The 20,070-nt window shown below is 40.8% G+C and overlaps 1 protein-coding gene across 1 annotated transcript in view; it reads right to left on the bottom strand.

The window, feature by feature from the left end:
• Positions 1 to 16,208, bottom strand: part of spred1 (sprouty related EVH1 domain containing 1) — a 39,823-nt gene extending 23,615 nt beyond the window's left edge. The window contains exon 1 of the mRNA XM_058091542.1: positions 15,488 to 16,208. Within this exon, the coding sequence (XP_057947525.1) occupies positions 15,488 to 15,519 (32 nt within the window). The 5' untranslated portion in view covers positions 15,520 to 16,208. The remainder of the gene's footprint in view (positions 1 to 15,487) is intronic.
• Positions 16,209 to 20,070: the final 3,862 nt, after the last annotated feature.

Below are 20,070 nucleotides of genomic sequence, written 5' to 3'. Positions count from 1 at the left end.
TGAGCAGATACCAATATCGCGGCCTTTAATATTAACACTAACACTGTTATCAATCCGATATCAGCACAAATCATACACTTGCATGACTTATTTTGTAGTGTGGAATGTTTAAAAAAAAAACTTGGAAGCTTAGTCAAGTGATGTCTTTTCTTCCATGATTGTCATTAATTTGCGGACCTTGATGACTTATTTGAAGTTCTTTTTCCCAGGTGGAATGATTATTTCAAATCTAAATTTGGGTGGGTGCACAAGTATGAATGTATTTTCAGGGTCAAAATTCAAAATATATACTACATACAGTTGTGATGCTGAAGGTTTCTGAATGTCGTAACTTGACAAAGCCAATCCCCACTATCCTCTCGATCATGATTGGCTACAGCTGGCAGTTTCTGTCCCAGCATATATTTTTGGACAGCACTCATTGGAATCGAACAAAACGAACTGTTGAATAATGCCATCTTGAAGCAACTAAAGCTAACAAATGGAGTGAACTACCTGGCTGCAACCACCAGAGGCACTGTGTCTCTACATCATATCAACTAAGGTAAGTTGAGCTACACAAACCAAAGACATTGCTTCGGCACATCTCCGCCGGTAGCATCGTCAGCTCAATAACATAGGTACATACAAACAGGAGTTTGCAGCATTCGCCTCCTGTGGAAAATATGATAAAAATATAAATTATAGGGACTCTTCCTCCAGCTGCCTAGAGGGCAGCAACATTCCAATGTATGAATAGCACTGTATCCCGCCTCTTCCTGTTTTGAGTACGTAAGACGCAACACACACACACACCTGGTAGTTATGTTTGACGTGGCTAAATTTAGTTACCAACATCTGCCTATGTATAGCCTATAGTAACCACGCAATGACTCCAGATTGTCGTTTCTCTCTGACTGCTTTTGTGTATGTGCACATGCTGTGGAAGTGTCCATGAATACAATTTCAGTAAAAACCAACATTGAAGGTGTGAATGCAAAAACATTCAAACTAAATTCCACACCGTTTTTTCATCCCATTATTCTTATTCCGCCGTTTTTTGTGTCATCTCCTTCCTGAATCGATTCAAAACATCATTTATCAACTTTGCATTCAGTGTTCTTTCCATTTAATCAATCGTTGCATGCCACTGCTATGGATAAGGATTTGGTTCCCTTGACAATCTTTGATGGCTGATGTAAACAAGACAAAAAAACAAGCCTAAGCTACCTTGTAAGTAGTTTAGAACTATGCTATTCAGCAAACAAATGGTTTCTAAACATCATCTCTCACTGTATTCATATTTAAATGTGTAGGGTTTGCTGCCTCATGCTCCCCCAAATGTGAACAGCATTGGCTCATGTTGGTAGTCAAGAGAACAAATTCCCCGCTGACAATCTCCCAGCACCACCCTTTCTGGTCACACCTTTTACAGCACCAGAGAAGCTGTGTTCAACTTTACACTCAAACGCCTGGTCTCACCATAGTAAAAAAAACAAAACATTTTGGACCAATTTACAAGCAGGAAGAGACGGAAATACGGTGGCTGTTAAACTCCCCCAATAAAGGATGTGGGGGTGATGGGTGCAGGAGGGGCTGTCAGTCAGGCAGGGGTTCCTGGGGTGAACAGAAGGCAGGCGGTGGTGTCGCTCAGCCATGACCAGGGCACAATGACCAAGACCTGACCCTTCAGAAGTACCATCTCGCACATGCCAGCACTGGGACGGCTCACAGGGAGGAGGGGGTTTGGACCCAGAGAGGAAGTGGACTCAGGTTTTATTTTGTAAGCATCCAACAAAACCTCACTGTGAAACAAAAAAAATCAGTTTATGTGATGTTAAAAGCAAAGAGGCTACTCATTCATGTGAGCCTTCCTTATGGTCCAAACAGCAAGTGGTCTAAAAAGGCACCTAAGTGCAACACACACACACACAGGGAATTTTCTCCTGGGATGTTTCAGACAAAGGCTGTCCTCCACGCCCCTTGCTGGGAGAACACAGTCCACTGGACACACAATCAAGAGCGGAAGCACATCAGCTGGCTTGGGCCTGTGAGCTGCAGTGAAAGGGGGTGGGTTGGGGTGGGGGTGAGGTGGTTAATAGAGAGAAAAGAGTCCCCCATTCCAAATTATTCCAAGTTATTCTGCTGGATGACTGACTTCATTTCCGACCAAAAGCAGGAGAGAAAAAGAGAGGGAGGGGTGAGAATGTAATGGAGGACTGTGGAGGAGGAGGGAGGAAGAGTCGGATGGGAATAGGGTGGAGACCGAGGTGACAGTCAACAGCTCCCTACTGCATCTGAATAGGGCCTTTTCTATTCACAAAAAAAGGATGTGCGCAGGCTTTCAGTGCCTCTATAAAACAGGGCGTTTGCCACAATAAGGGTATATTTTGACTATTTCAGGTCTTATGAAAGAGTTTGAAAAAAAAAAAACAGATTTGGAGTGGAAGGAGGAACACAAAGTAGGACGTTGTGGTGGAGAAAAGGCGTGATGGGGGAAGCACGTGCAGACCGGGCAGGCGTGGGCCTTGAGGCCGGTTGCTCTAGTGTGTGGTGGAGAAGTGGGATCCTGGGACAACCATTTCCTAAGTGGACAAAGTGGCCGTTTGTCTACTGCTCTGGCCCATGGCTCACTAGGCTCCAGTATGCCATCATGCTTTTGCTTGTGTCTCAGCCTTTGGCTTCCTACCCCGATGAGGAGTGGTGGCGGTGGGGGTAGGCTTGGATGGCAAGAGGGGGGGGGGCACTGAAAGAAAGACACGAAGAGAAGAAGAAGAAGGAAGAGGAGTGACGAATGAGAGGGGAGAGAAAGGATGTGGCCTGAGCCCTGGGAGCCAGCCAAGTCGCCCTCCCTTTGCTGCGCTCCGTCTCCTCCTTCTACCAAAATAAAAAAAAACCCTCTCTGCCTGCCTCTTGCTACACAATGGCTGCTTCTCTGCTGAAATTTCACGTTATTGGATCCCTGGCCCGGAGTTTTGTACTCCCACAATGTCCAAGCAGTGGAGCATGCTGTAGGGAAGAGACACACTCTGCAAGCTAAAAGCAGGAAAACCATTCCTCTTCTCATTAACATCAGAAAAGGGGAGAAAAAGTCTCCCCCTTTGACTTATTTTTTTTCCATCGCCCCAAATCTCTACTCAGTATCAAGCAGAGAAAGATTGTCAAGCTCTACTAGACAGATTTGGCTTGTAGAAAATAATTAAAATATCATTGACAAAATAAACACAAGCTACTTACCCCAATCCGATTGTTTAGCTTATCCTCTGTTAGGAAAGTAACAACTAGCAATAGCAGAGGGGGTGAAAATGTGTAAAAGCTAGGTTAGTTTCATGTTTTTAAAAAGCCAACTAAATTTCCCAACTGAGCCACACAGTTTCCAGCGTGGCAACACATATGAACGCCACAAACCAGCTTGCCAATTAGCCATGGTTCAAACACTCAGAATAAGTGAAAACTAGAAGGGCACGGCTAAAGAAATGACAACAACGCAACATGAATGCAGAGCAAATTATGACACGAGGGCCAGGAACAGAGACACGCACTGGGGGTGCTTTATGTTAGACATTAATAAAAGGCCATTCGTAAATTCGGACGACGCCCACAAAAACAGCTCGCGTTCACACGCCTGCTTTATTAGCTGCAGTGAAAGCCAATACTTAGCCTATGGAAGGAGAAGTGAAAGAGATTTTTTTGCAGTATCTCCTTGCAACACCTCAGGCTGCTGGTGAGTCATCTGCCTCACAAGAACATTTGGCTAAGCTACTGACTGACTCAGGAAAACACAACAACCCTGCAGTATATAATGTAGCGACATTTCACACACATCTTTTGACAAAACACAGACAAATATGGCAAAAAACTAACTTACAATCATCACATGCGGTGACCATAATAGCGTGTAGGCAGACAAAACTGAATTTAACTGATAACTGGTATTTGCGGTATGTCCTTAGGTTTGGTTTCTATCCACACACTAAAAAAAAAAATATCTAGGCCATTCAAAATGCGTGACAACAAATGTCATGTGATTGTTCTCTTCTCTCATTGCTGGCAAGGAAGAAGGGTTGGTGTACATTTGTGAGTCAAACAGGGCTAACAACAGACCAAATGTGTCCATTGCCACACGCTAACGCAAACATGCAAGTGTAAACACAGTAGAAATTCATAGTTTTGATTCTCTTGTTGTTGGCTTGGCTATCGCCCGAGTTCAAATGAGAAATTGCTAGTATAAACGCTCCCTTTGGCAACATCGCATTCTAACACTGATTTTAACACCTATACCTTGAGGTAATTCCAACCAAATATTCCATTCTTGGATCCTCAATATATTTTTAGGTACCATTCAGCGCTAGTCAATACGAATCAGATTACCAACTCCAAATGACATTACCAAAACAGAAGAAGCATTGGTTTTGGCTGATGCAGCGTCTGTGGCCTGCTTTGATATGAAAAGGTCTTCAGGAAGCACACCAAAATAAAAGCACAACCAGTAAATTTCAAAAAGATTTGTAATTATGTACATATATAGTCCACACTTGTCCATAAACCGCAGTTGTCCACGATGTAACACTGGATATTTAGTAAACAAAAAGATGCTACACCCAAAGTATTTTTTCAACTTTTGACAAAATAAACACTTTATGCCAAACAGTGTGTTGTAACATGCCTAGATGAACAGTGAGTGTAAAATAACTAGTTAAATAGTACCCTACCAAAAAAAGTCATTCATCGCCGTCCTCCTCCTCCTCCTCCTGGGAACTAAAACCACTGAAGTCGTCTTGACAAGAATCATAATTCCTTTGTCTCGCTTTCGTTTTCATTCTTCGTTTTCATTAGGCCAATAGCTATTTAACTTGAGCTGTCGTCTTCATTTAGTCCAGCCTTTCGAAACCCATTGGTAATAGTGCAGAGTTGGTGGTTCACGTAGTCTAAACCGAAGGTAAGGTACTGTTATACTTGAGATACGTCAGACATGCAAAAGTGATATTAGCTTCCACTTCACTAGTCCACGTCCCTAACGCTCTAAGCATCACGGAAAATGTATTTTTAAGCCATAAATTAGGCACATCATTGTAAAAGGGTTCAAATTCAAAGCATGAGAAAAAAGCAGCGGCTTATAAACCGGAAATTATGATAGGTACTTTTAACTATTGACATTGGAAGGACAAAGCTGGAGGGACCAGGCATCGACCTACAAGCCATATCAGACACAACCCAACTACTATAGCAGCTTATACTATGGTTTGTAGCAAAAATATCATTAGTATTGCAGAGGTCAGAAACTAGCCTCTCTTACAACATTTAAGGATAGAATTGTACACCCCACTAGATTATGTTCCAACAGTACTAGTCCAGTTCGAGTGTATTCCAAAAAAAGGGCGGACAAGCAATGCTATAAACGCTTGATGTTGCAATAGCATTGCTATGTTAAAGGGATATAGTTGTCTATCCAAATATTACTGTTTCATTACTGCTCCCTCACTGTATCATTGTTTTTGTTTGCTGTTTCATGTAGACTATGGATACTATATGTAGTATTCTGGTCACTAGGCAGCAGTAATAACACAAAACATTGATGAGATATTACATTACCTTAACACTGCATGAGGTCAGTCATAGTCTGTCTTACATGATAGAATGAAAAATTTTCTCCTCCTATTCCATGTGAAAGTGATAATTTTTTGGTTCTTAAAGGGTCACTGACAAGTTCAGCAACTTTGACCAAATATGTTATATATTGTTTGTAATTATCTTCAACATTGTTTGATTTTTGAAAGCAAAAGGTAAATTCCCAAAAATTACATTTGTAGTTTATAGCTCTCGCAGTTCAGCCTCATTTCTGGAAGTGATGCCATTGGGATCACACCTATCAGCTAAGAGTAAGCAAATGCTTCTCGAGGTAGATTGTTGACTTGGTTCAGTATATTTTGAAATAGCAGTCATGCCAAAAAGTTGTGTTGCTGCTGGATGTTCATAGTATTCAAGTGATACTATACACTTTCTTTACCAAAAGAGGAAGGTCAACAATGATCAACTGCAGAGAACAAGAGACAGATGGACGGGTTCTGTAAAGGAACACCTTTACAAGCAGCATTTGGCTTGAAAGTATGGTATTAACACCGTTTATGTCATGTCTTGTTAACATAATGTCTAAACACGATTCCATGATAGTGGCAGTGACTTAATACTCTACCATGCTTTGTCCAAATTGTACATTACTTCTGTGAAGACAGTAAGTCATATTTATTATAACTCGAGTTTGGTCATAGCTAAAACATATGCATGTATAAACATGTATAAACTTCCAATATATAATTTGAGAAGGAAATGACTAATTTATTGATTTACTAAATAAAATTTAACAGGTTATTATGAATGCCCATCGCACAGAAAAACACACACACCAGTGAAATACATTTGTGGCATGCACAAAAACCCACTTCCTGTTCCCAAAGGCTTTGGGAACGCCATCAAAGACACAAGGTTTATGATTTACATCTGTGCTCTTTTATGTCTGCGGCCTCGTCGGAAAGAACAGTCTCGGGCCAGCTGCAGCCAAGATCTCGCAACAAGGCACAGCCTTCACGGTCCCACATGCCACACAATTCCAAACAATAATCACGATTAAGATAAAGTTATTCTCTCACAAGACCCGCGATAATGTCTGTGGACATCACAGCCATCGCAGGAGAAAACATCTAGCTCTGCTGTGCTTCGTTGACTACCCCAAAATCTGAAATTTGCCCTGAACTTGGTTGGGTACTGACATTTAAACCGCTCAAAGAGAGCTCTTGAAATTAAAACTTAAAACTCAAAAAGGAAATGAAATGTGTAAGAGGAAGTGGCTCAGCCTTTACATGCAGGCAAAAATCCAGGCACATTTGTAAAGCATGGGAGTGGGACAATGTCTGTTCCCTCGGTCGTCTTGTCTCCGTCACAGGCAGTCTAAGCCGTCTGGTTACTCAGAGGACCGTCGCCATTAATCACCCAAACAATCAAGAGGACAGCCTCTAGAACAAGGAGACGCTGGTTCATAAATATTGTGTCTGCCAAGTCACTTTATAAAACTCTCTCCCTAATCATTCTGCATCTTTGGAAACCTGAAAAAACGCATGCATGATGTCAAATAATAATCAGGTAGTTTATCTGATGTCTGTGGCTACTGAAATTTAATTGCTGTGATCTGCTATGCTTGCTTGCTTAGAATTAAACATTGTGCAGTGTAAGGTCTTCCCTCACATACCATCTTTGGATGGACATCAATCCGGAACAATACGAACAAGCTAGCCCAGGGGTGGGCAAACTACGGCCCGGGGGCCACATCCGGCCCGCCAAGTGTTAGAATACGGCCTGCCCGTTCTTTCCAAAGTATTTCATTTAAACTTAATGGGGTGACAGGGCCTTCTCCATTGCTGCCCCCACCCTACTGGAACTCTTTGCCCCATTCACTGCGTGTTTACCCTGACCTTCCCAGTTTCAAAAAACAACTAAAAACCCACCTCTTTAAATCTGTTTTTAATGTCTAACTTTTTATACTGGCGACACAGGGTCGTGTGGTTAGCGCGCAGACCTCACAGCTAGGAGACCAGGGTTCAATTCCACCCTCGGCCATCTCTGTGTGGAGTTTGCATGTTCTCCCCGTGCATGCGTGGGTTTTCTATGGGTACTCCGGTTTCCTCCCACATTCCAAAAAACATGCTAGGTTAATTGGAGACTCCAAATTGTCCATAGGTATGAATGTGAGTGTGAATGGTTGTTTGTCCATATGTGCCCTGTGATTGGCTGGCGACCAGTCCAGGGTGTACCCTGCCTCTCGCCCGAAGACAGCCGGGATAGGCTCCAGTACCCCCCGCGACCCTCGTGAGGAAAAGCGGTAGAAAATGAATGAATGAACTTTTATACTTGACTGCTGTGCCCCGCTTTTACCCATGTTTTAACTGCGTATAAACGAATGAATGTTGTATTTTAATGTATCTTTTACTCTGTTTACTTGCTTTTATTCAAGTCCATTTTTCTGTAAAGCGTCTTTGAGTATTTTGAAAAGTGCTATACAAGTAAAGTGTATTATTATTATTAATAATATGCAACCTGGGATCATGATCATAATTCCAGGTGGACTGTTATGTGTAAAATGTATAGTATGCCCCGCCCCCGTCAATTTTGTTAAATCAATGCGGCCCGCGAGTCAAAAAGTTTGCCCACCCCTGAGCTAGCCTCACAGTAAAAGATTTTATGATGGTGGCAATTAGACAATGGATACAATTCTCCTTTCCCCCAGTATTTTCAATGGGACAAATTATTTTGAAAGATGAACAAAATGGAAGACTGGAATGTCTGCGCTCCAACTTAAGTTTCCAGGAGTGAAGAAGGCCTTAACCCTAGCCTCTCACACTGAATCCAGTGCGTCTCTGTTGCGGCCGTACTGCGTAACGGAAAGAATCACTTTGGAGTCTGTCTTTTTTTTTCCCAGACACCAGAGCACTGGTAAAGCTGTGGGTTTCCGCAGCCGGAGTCTACCAGAGTCAGTGTGAGTGGCACTTGCGGCAAGCCGGACTGGATCAAGACCGGAGCTGCAAAACATTCATTGTGAGAATGGGGTAATTTAGCAGGTTTCACACAGAGCTTACCAAAAACTCACTTACTTACACCAATCCAGTTCAATATGCTCGACAAAACATTTGAACCAAGGAATTTCACCAAATGGAGATCCAAAGTTTGACAGGCCGACAACAAATCGTCTTATTGGGGGAGAGACTTTGCAGTTCCTTTAAGGCTCTATGTTTAGGGTGGAATTGGCCAATAAAAACGGAATCCACTGTTAAACGACAAAAACTGACAACAAATGCTGTTCAGTAAAGTTGAGGAACTATTTCCCCAGAGGACTACTCAATCGTGGCAGTGTATCGTCACAATGACTAACCTTCCCCCTTCAATCTAAACATGCCGAAGCGGCCACTTGAAACACTGGCTAAGCTGGAAGAAAAACTCTTCTCTTTGCTGTCACCGTTTAACAGAGCATGCTAGTGCGGCTGTCTATGTGCGTCTCAGGCTGTATGACTGCGTTTACACCGTGCATGTTGTGTTTTACTGCTTGTTAATCAAGTTTGCAACTAGGGACGGGTACCGGTACTTTTATAGGCACCGACTGAATTACGCCAGTACTGCTGGCATAGTACGACTACTACAACCATGTTCCAGTTCATAGAGTGTCATGGCGCTGCCGCTAACGACATTCAATTCAGAAGCAAAGACGAAGCCAGGAGGAGCTGGCAATATACAACTGGCAGTATACAAGTATACAACAATAACAGGTCGGTAGATTGCATAGAATGAATGTGAGCAATATATTCAATAATGCTTTTAGTCACATGACACAGGAATGTCCATACGGAGTAATTTAGATGTCACTAACATGTAATCCAGCTATTAAAAATAATTGAATTTACCCCACAATCGCAACTTTTACCAATGCCACTGATTAGCACTATAAAAAAACAAAATTAGATGTCATTCAAACATTACCTACCATACCAGTTATATTATTCGATCAGCAGCCTCTGTAAGGGCAGCTCCACAGCATGTAGCTAACCAGTTATGTGTGGATCAATATGAAAATATAAATCCATTGGATAGCGGATCTTCTGGCTCTAAAAATCGATTCTCAAATCAAAATATCGGTACTATAAAACTTGAGTCATTTGAGGTAATAGTGGAAAGCAACTAAATTATTGACACCTGATCTAATTGATATTCCGTTGTTGAAAATAAATGAATACATTACTTTGGGTTATAAAATTAATTCTATACAGTATGCTATGATTTGAAATGCACTACTTTTTTAAAATTTACCCGACACGTTCGGTATATTTGCACCAAGTATTAGTAGATCGGTATTAGTAGAGATCGGTATTGCCAGCACCAGCCTGTTTAATCATTTTAATCGGAAAAGAAATCAGTGGTATCGCACATCTCTACTAACCACTTTTTCGAAACTCAAAGCAATTCAGGGACCATAAACGGCATCTTGTGTTCTTGAAAAGGAAGTTCACAATGAAGGAAGATACAAAAGCAGCTCATAGAAAAGTAGGTCACATTTGTTACCAACTCATTGACATATTTTACCAATCATTATAAATAAATATGGCTAATCTTCATCATCTGACCGGAGCCTTTTGCTAGAACAGCCAAAGAAATTGTCATGACCACAAAGTAATTGCCTTGTTTGTTCCCGATTACCCAGATTCTAGTAATGGATTGAAGTGTAACAGACCAAGAACAGAAGTTCAAACTGCTGAATGGACACCCAGTTCAGGCCTGATACACATGACAATCTACTCTGAATAATTCCACTGCGCTGGTGTACACATTAACAAATAACGTGTCATTTGTTTCTGTAAACCACTGTAGTCACAAGCAGCACTTCCCTAAAAGTTGCAGAAGCAAAACCAAGCATGTGTTTAACTCAGCAGACTTTGTGAAAAGGGAAGACGTGTCTAGCATAGATTAGCCACTAAAGGTACGTGCTCAAGGTCACATCCAGCCAATCGTCCCAGAAATACTATCTATAAAATAGTCCAGGAAATTATTTAGCTTAACATAAGTGCCACGGGATATCAGCAATTACCCCTGCCATAAAGCACGAGACCCTAACAGCTGAAGTAGCTGCCTTCCCTTTGTCATTTCATGACCTGATGAGGGCTGTTTAGGAGGAATGCGTTTGAGAAAGCTGTGCCACAGGAATGGGAGTGCAAAACAGCCCTCAGGTGATAAGATCACAACACCCACATGGTAGATAAAAAACGCTGAGCTGTCAAATCAATCACGCAGATAGGAAAAGGACACAGTTGAGAGAACGCTGGGGAATCACCTGACCGGCAGCAGACAATGGTGAGGCACAGCAGGAGTCTTCAAACAATGCAGGGCCGTACCCTTGTATACATGATTGTTTCACTGAGTGGCCAAATGACCCTCACTCATGTAAACAATGAGGAACACTTTATAAGCCACGGATGACAGCAATCCACCAGCTTGATTTCTAATTACCTTGGACAACACATGTCTAACTCTTTGTAATTCTGAAGAAAACTGTACTTTATTGGTGTCATTTTGGTCAAATGTGCAGTAAAATAGTCTATACATGTGGAGTATGACACATCATTAATAATGCTCAGCAGAACTACTACTATAAAACATCAGCGAGGTTGCATGCACATTCATAAAATTCACGATTACCCTATTTCATTTTGCAAAAGCAAACAAAAATACAGCAGCAGAGTTTTTGTTGAAGAATAAGCAACTACTAGTTACCCCAGAGGGTGATGCTTTAAAATTATGCATGTATAGTCATCTCTCGCAATATCATGGTTATATTATAGCTCCCTCGCTACATCAAGTTTTTTCAGAAATTATTTCATAAAGGGTCACTGTTTACAAATGATATGTAGTATTCTAGTCACGAAGACTACAGTAAGGATGTAAAACATTGATGAGACATTACCTTAACACAGCATGAATCCAGCCATGGCATGATCGAGTGGAAAATAAGGTTAAACTCTCATTATGTGTGGAAGAGGTAAGTTTTGGCTTCCTGCAGCATAAGAGTTGCACAATGTGATGTAACCAATGAAGAATAGGAATGTAAAGATATCTAAAGGCCTGTTATTTCATGTTTACAGGACACTAATAATGTTTAAAAAAACAATTTATAAAGTTTTATTTCAAACAGTTTTTCTATGCTCCAACGACAAAAATTAAGTATTTATTAACATTGACTCCTATTGCTGGGTTTCAACCACGTGACCGAGACCATGTGGCAAGCACAAGCTATGGCCACATACAGAGATAATGAAAATAATGCTAGTAACATGTCAATGTGCTTCTGCGCTTTATTCTCGTAATATTAATTTCATTAATTTTCAAAAAACATAACTTCATTGTTTTCTATAACATTACACCCTTTTAAAACTAATGAATCAACCTTATGCAGCTAACTAAAATGACATTTTCCACATATGATGACATTATTCTTGTTATATTCCGACTTTTTTTTCTGATTGACAAAGAGTGATTAAAAAGGTACTCATATTAACTTATACATTAACTCCTATGATAACAGAAAAAACAAGGATCAATCTTATATCCCATTTATGTGGACAAACAAAAATTAAATCAAGGCTTATGTAACAAAATCTTATTAAAAAAAATCCAAACACAACAAAAGGAGTGGATATGGTTGCAGCAAACCTCAGTATTCAGCTCCCTCTGCGTTTCTATGAATCATACAGCAAAGCAAGCAAGACAGGTGGTGGAATCCTAGCAACAATGTTTGGATCGCTTCGCCATCTTAGCTGCCGCCACCATGCAGAGAGGAACAAACCCGGCAGCACATCATGTAGCTATATTTCCCAATGTGGGGCCTTGTGGATGGAAAACACTGGATTCAAAACAAAAAAAAATACAGGTATGCTGATCTTGACGACACCACGTGTTGATAAACAACAACAAATGAAATGTGATGGAGAGCAACCAATGGCAATAATAATGCACAGCTTGTTAAAACAAATCTCAATCCGCAACAACAAATACATTCACCAGCTCTTATGCAAATTTTGGCAAGTCAGAAGACTGAAAAAGTAACAGCATCTGCACGGCAGAGGCTTGTTTGCGTGTATACACTGCAAGATCCTGAATATAAGACGACCCCTTGTTTATGCGTTTGTACGCTGATAAGCATTCACGCCTGGGCCTTCATTTCTATACTGTATTACAGCAATTTCCCTGACTTATTTTTATTCTGTGTGTTTCTATTTTGGAAGATGTGCTTGAAGGTACTTGCAAGGGGAGCGATCACACTAATTAAAAGGACACAAGCCTATTGCACCCATAAATGTACTCGCGGGTTAGATTATTTTGAGGGTTCCTATTTATTTGTTATGAAATGAGCCAGTCATCATCAAGAACTTGTGAGGAGCGATCACATTACAGTCCTTATATGACATGCAATTATGCCATGCCCTGGCATAATTATGTGGGGTTTACATGTTCTCCCAGTCCATGGGTTTTCTCCGAGTGCTCCAGCTTCCTCCCACATTCCAAAAATATGTTATCCGGGGACACTAAATTGCCCATGAATGTGCGTGTGAATGGTTGTATGTGCTGGCAACCACTCCAAGGTGTACCCAGCGTCCTCCCAGCTACCCCAATGTTAGCTGGGATAGGCTCCAACATACCCCAACACCTCCAATGAGGACAAGAAGCATAGAAAGTGAATTAATGAAAAGAAGTCATGACCACTGTTTTTTTAAAGGGGCGTCCTGCTTGGCCGAAGTGCAGCATTAATTGTTCCATCTTGTACCTCTGTTCCTATTCTCGACTGAACAATCCCGGCACACTGTTTTCTTCGTACCCACTAGTCTGTCGTTTTCCTATTTCGCCAGGAAGGTGAAGTACTCCCAAACAGGAGATTTTAACAACAGAAACATGTTTTCAAGCTCTGGCTTCTCCTTGGCGATACCATGAACCAAATACTGTGCTGTGCTGTATTTCTTTACAAAGAAGATGCGAGGCAGTTCCACTTTCTTTTCTTTCCGTTATGAATGATCATTTTAAACAGAACAGAGCAGAGTTGATTAGGTGTTTTTCCTGCAACCGTGGCACACTTTATTGATGCATTGGCGCCTCACGTCTACCTCTACCTGGTCAATAGCAGAGACAAGAAAAGAGAGGAAATTAGCATGACTGAAGGCAGGAGAAGTGTACAGACGAAGAAACAGGGAGGTACCGCTGTAATATGGAAGTGATTTGGTTACCATAGAGCACAAGTGGAGCAAGAGACCATAATATGCACAATTAGCAAAGCAACGGTGAGGAAAAGGTGGGAAAAGGCGACAAATTTATCCTACCATCTCAAGAGCAAACAGAGTTGAGTACGAAGAGTCTGCCATCCACAGCATGTCTACACTTACCCAGTCAAAAATACAAAACACTTTTGCTCATAGCCTTCCGTACGACAAGAGAGGTAAACGACAACATGACTGATGCAGTGTCGTATTATTTACCCAAAGACGCATTTATTCTCAGTCAAAAAGGACAATATTTACCTGTATTACTGCTATTAAACTGTAAACATGAATTCTGAATACTTTGCACTGATCGAGTTTGGTAGACACTAAATTCAATTGCTGTATTGCACAGTTTGTTACCAATGAATCAGCTTTACAATTTGAGACTAGTGTATTTGATTATGTGGGTTAAGGTTTGTAGCTTTTTATATAAGAGTCAGCTGAATTTAATGATATCATCATATTGTGATACATCCCAAAAATATAGTGATACATGCTAAGGTCCATATCAGCCAACATTAATTACAAATACCCCGACCAATCATCGTGAGGTTACAATGTTTTGGAGGTGCACACTATGTCAGAATTTTGTGGAATCAACACAAGCACGAATCTGCCGTTAGGTGGCAAGTCCAGCTGTGGTTTTATGGAGATGCACACAAACCCAGGTATGTTCTGTTTATTATAAAGACAATAGCAAATTAAATACGCCGACCCCCTGCAAGGCACCAAATTTAGCGTCATGGTGTGTTTCACACAATAAGAAAGCATGACAGTGTAAATGGCAAAAAAGAGGGAGGGGAGCACATGACTTCCTCTGTGACAAACACATTATCAAAGACACAGTGGCGTAAATGAATAAAAAACACCCATTCCACGAACAGGCAGTTTTAAGTGTTCAAGAAATGCAGAGGAAAAGGAAATGTGATCATTGTGTGACCGTGGCTGCAATGCGAAACAGTGTACAGTGCTGTGTGAATGGGCCTGCCAGGTACTTTATGAATGGAAGGGATCATGTGACCAGCAGCACCTCCCGAAGCAGATATTTCTCACTGACTGTCAACAAGCGCACACAAGGGATCAGCGGTGTAAAACAATACCCGCCACCCATTTTCACCGAAAATATTTGTTTTAAAAACCACCTACGGACAATGTTTGTCATTAAACACATTTCTGACACGCTCGGATGCGTTTAATGGATGCTTTTGTTGCATGGGAGCGTCTTTTTTATGAATGGAGATTGTGATATGTAAATGAGGGCGATTGAGGAAAAAAAATGGCATCTTCCGCCTTCAAGAGGCTTTTCATTAACGAAAAACGCACCTCTTTGTGGCGTTTTTAACCATAACAATGCGACAACATGTCAGCATATCCATATTATCCTGAAATATGCACGCATGCTAATATCGCCATGTTACCGATATTGTCGAATACACGTAGTAAGGGTGGACTGTACGTTGTTATTGCACACATATGCTACAAAAATGAGTTAGAAACGGACCTGGTGTTCTAATACTGAGTCTCAATTGACAAATACACACATGTTAATAGTGGGATTTTTTTTACCAAACATCGCAGCAAATTGCAAGCATCGCGGGGTCACAAAGGTATGATTTTCTGCATGCTGACGTCAAATATGATGAGTTTTCGGGGTGATTAATACTCACTCGTTGTTTGGATTTGTTGAATCTTCACTCATTTTCTTCCTCACGGAGATCCGAGTCCTAGCAATAGCATCGACGGCGCATTGCAAAATAGCACAAAATTCACCATTTTCCTTCACATGTACAAACAAGCCTTGTTTAGTTTAGTTTGGTATCATATGTGGTAGGGTGCGAGGTTTAAAAAGAGACAATACGAGGACGTTAAAAAAAAGTGTTGCTAGCCTTAGCCGCCGATCGCTAAGAGGAATGACAATTTCTCCTCCCTGGAAGTCAAATCCGACACAAAATTAGCCATCTTCTTTAACAACCACAGCCCCCGAGGCGGTTGATGCGGGTGAAAAAGACGTGTTATATCCTCAGAAAACACAGAAAATGTTAAAGCCTGTAATGTTTGCCAGCTTATTAGCGTCGGGCTGTCGAGCATCCATTCGCCAAGTTGATGTCCGCCGCCGGGACAACACTTGAAAAAGCGTCCTTGTTGTTAAAAGAGAGAAAAAAACAGCCTCGCTCCGCCAACGTGTCCGAGTAATGTCCGCGATAGGAAAAATGGAGGAAGGGAAGAATGGAGGGAGGAAGGGAGGGGGGGCGAAGCCACGTTTGTTTTTAATCCACAAATGTTGACCGACGATGTTTGAAATATTTAAAAAGCAGTCCGTTTTTGTAACTCTGAAGTTAGCGGACATCTGCTTTAATCGAACTCCATTTTCAACAAGGGGAGGGGAGAGAAGAGGAGGGGGGGGGGCATCGGAAAACTGGGCGGATGTGTCGACCGTCGCTGGAGAGAATTAGATCCTTCCGCGGCGTAGTAAAGAAATGTTGGATTTAAACGCTTTAACGCGCCCATTCAAGTGATTTGATAGTACAGAACCCAACATTCTGATAAATAATACATCGCTTGAACGATAAACGTATCGCAAAAAAGTGTTTCTTTCCGGAGTTGGCTGGAAAGTAGTCCCGGCACTCTTTCCAAAAGAAGTTTCCCTTCAATCACGCATTGATATAAGAGTGTAGAGGTGGACGATACTGCACATTTTGTGATCGATCCGATAACATGTAAATACAGGCACATAATCGCCGATACCGATCATTTTTACCTGACTCTTTTTCAAAAACTAATAGAAATACAGTAACATTTTAATGTGTTTTTGCACGAATTGGAATGTGGCATTTTACTAGCATACAGCAAGTAGAATATATATGAGTTGGAGCTATCATTAGAATAGGAAAGAAATTAAAGAATGGCGGCTCTGTAATCAGGAAAACGCAGAAAGAAACAAAAAAAATGTCTCTAAAAACATATAGAAAGTGTAGACCTGTAGTGGATTTTTGGCATGGACTATCCTGTTGATGCCATAGTATCTGCACTAGGGATGGGCATAATCAACTTATCAATTAATTGACAATTAAGAAGTTTGTATTGTGTGTAATGGATGAATGTTGAAGCACCCGAAGCAAAATGTAGTGCACTACTGGGTTTCCACCAGCAGAGGAGCTGTTTATTCAGTCTGAGTTCTAGTTTGTTGTCACAACAAAATAATATTCCCACATTTTTTGGATCAGTCTTTCATATTTTGTCAAAACTGATTTGTCCTGTGGGACCATTTTTTGTAGGCACAAATGCCCAAAATGGTCCTATCTCCCAATGTTAAAAAAATAATTCCGGGATACAGATGTGATCTGGATCACCCCCAAAATGTAATCAGTTCTTCCATATTCAATTTCCGACAATTGCTGAAAGTTTCATCCAAATCCATTCCAAATTTTTCTATTTATTTTGAACAAAACACAAACAGATACGAACAAACCAAAAACATAACCGATGCTTGCACTTGGTGGAAGTAAAAAAAACCTTTTAAATTAATAAATCATCATACGCCCCAGAGATGTAACTCAACTTGGACTCAAGTCTGACTTGAGTAACAATTTTGACAATGTCATCAGAGACCTGCAACCCGACTTGGACTTTGACAACAAAGACTTGGGAATTGACTCAGACTTTTTTTCTGGGGACTATAAAATGCTTAATTTTCAGTGAATGTGTTGAGTAAAGCGTGTCCCCATTCAAAGTGTTCCACTTCCGTGATCGTTATTATGTCATTTCCAGCAAGACAACATATTTTCCCTTTGTATCTGCCTCATGGAATTGCATCTATTAACGCCTAGTCAGGTTTAAGAACAAACAACGAGTGTGTGGATTACATTTCTGTGCACTGACTACATCAAGAATGCTATGTCTCCCTTATTCTGTGACTATGTCTTGTCAAACAGGTCATATTTCATTTTAAATGTAAAGCAATTCAACATGCATTCACTATATTTGTCAAATGTAATAGATTTTATTTGGGAGACACTCAACAGTGCTTATGGCTTGCAAAGACTTGAAAATTTCAAGCCTATGATTTCGGACTTGACTCGACCTGTCTTGTATTGACCTTGACTTGGATTTACATAGCTTTACTTGGGACTTGACTCAAGACGTGAGAATAATGTTTTAGGGATTTTGCCTGTATTTCTTGCATGTGTGTTACTCTTCACGGCTAAAACCATCCATTTCCATCATACCCTCTCAAGCACATGGTTACTGTTCACAATAAGAACCACCATAGAAGTCACCATAAATCCCCGTATGGACCTACAAATTGCCTTATTTTCTGAAATCATTTAATATCTTTTGCAGTTGAGCCTGAATCGTCGGCCTGGTTGCATAATACTCAAATGTTATTGGATTTCTGTGCTGTGTGGAATGGCAAGAGATCAAGCTAAATGATTCTGCCTGGTTGTCATAGTGACAGCATGTTGTGTGAGAACTTTTGCTTTGTACTTCTGCAAGGCTTTAAAGCAGGCTTGTGCCACGTAAAATATATATTAGAGAGACTTCACAGGACTGTGACATGGAGACAAATATCACTTTAATTTGCACCGTGTTGTACTATGTTCTGTTCTTTTTTGCTCCTATTCTTATGAGTCCTGAACACAGAACACTGCAGGTGTAAGATTGATATGAAACATGATTGTTGTATGGACTTCAAAATAATGTGCACAAAGGAGCTGTTGTCACAAAGAAGGCCATAGTCAAAGTAGTAATATATGCCAATCATGAAAAAAAAACTGAATTGGCCCTGAAACATGGCTGTGGTCTACAGGTGACGTTCTATGGTCTGAATACTAAAGTGGGTTTGTTCTATCGCCCCCTGCTGGTTTGGTTCCTTTTTTTCCCGTAAATCAAAACAAAACAACAAACTGTCTTTTGTTGTTGTTAAGGTAACAGGAGAGTTTTGTAGATGGAATAATGAATGGAAAAACTACTAAAAGATGAAGCAGCCACTTTGGTGACACAGGTAAGAAAAACTTTGAACAGAACACCCCGGGACAACCATCTACCTCGACCCACTGATAAAAAAAAAAACAAAAAAACAGAAAAAATGATAAACAATGTTCATAACAAACATTTTATCAATAATGAAAGTAATGCGTAAGTGGGTAGCAATAATGATGGAGGTCTATTTTTGGTGTTACAACTTCAAAAATAATTAGAATAGACTTAATGAGGTTGTTGTTGGCTGCACCTCTGGAAGCAGGAGGACCTACTACAGGACAGAGAAAGAGAGCTGGATGGAAATGACAGAACACTAGACGTAGGAAAAGCTTTAAAGGGGACCTATTACACTTTTTCCACTTTTCTGACCTATAAATGTAGTTAGAGTGTTGTATTCTCATGTTAAACGATGCCAAAGTTTCATATAATGAGGTTTGCGCATTTGGAAGTGAGCCCTGAAAGAAGTTCAAGATGGCTCAAAATGCTCGGTTTCAGAAGGCGTGGTAAAACTGTGCCTTTGTGATGTCACAGAGGGGCAAGCTTTCTTATATGGGCGTGGCTGTAGGCCAGATAAGCTAACTGCCCTCTCTCAAGCTCTGCTTATTCTTTTTACATTGATAGCATTGGCTCGTAAGGGAAAGCCACATTTGTTTACAATTCTTAAAAATGCCACCATCAGGTACAAGTGGTTGGAGTTTCTGATTCTCTACTAGCAAAAGAAATTAATCTTAATCTGTTAATGGCATTTTACACTGGACTGGTTTATGAATAGCTGGACTAACCGACAAACCCGCGGAGGCCCGACGCCTTTCCAACAGTACTTGGTCATGTAGAAGAGTAAGAACAACAAGCAGTTATTAACAATTGTGTCCTCACTGTGTTCATTTTATTGAAGTAATGGAGCAAAAGCGCTTGTCTGTGTAACATTATAGACTGTGCACACAGGGAGTGTGGTTGCTAATAGCCTTTTACCACCACAATTAGTGGCTCTAACCAAGTTTTTTACACACTTGTAGTCCCACAAAACACATTAGATGTTACCGATGCTGAAATGCTGAAGCTACTTACCATTGAGAGACGTCTTGAAGTAACCTATTTTCTTGAGAAACTTTGGACTGTCCAGTCTCTAACATCCAGATAGGATCCAGGATCCAACACATCTCTCTATATATAAAAAGTGGACAGTTTAAAAAGATACATCACCGTTTATTATCAACTCCCATGCTGTTTATCGACTCCTATACCAATTATAAAGTTGCGTTCACAGCTA

Source organism: Doryrhamphus excisus, chromosome 13 (assembly GCF_030265055.1).
Source record: "Doryrhamphus excisus isolate RoL2022-K1 chromosome 13, RoL_Dexc_1.0, whole genome shotgun sequence".
Lineage (NCBI taxonomy): Eukaryota > Metazoa > Chordata > Actinopteri > Syngnathiformes > Syngnathidae > Doryrhamphus > Doryrhamphus excisus.
Note: the sequence above shows the minus strand (reverse complement) of the source record. Positions and strands in the feature narration are given on the sequence as shown.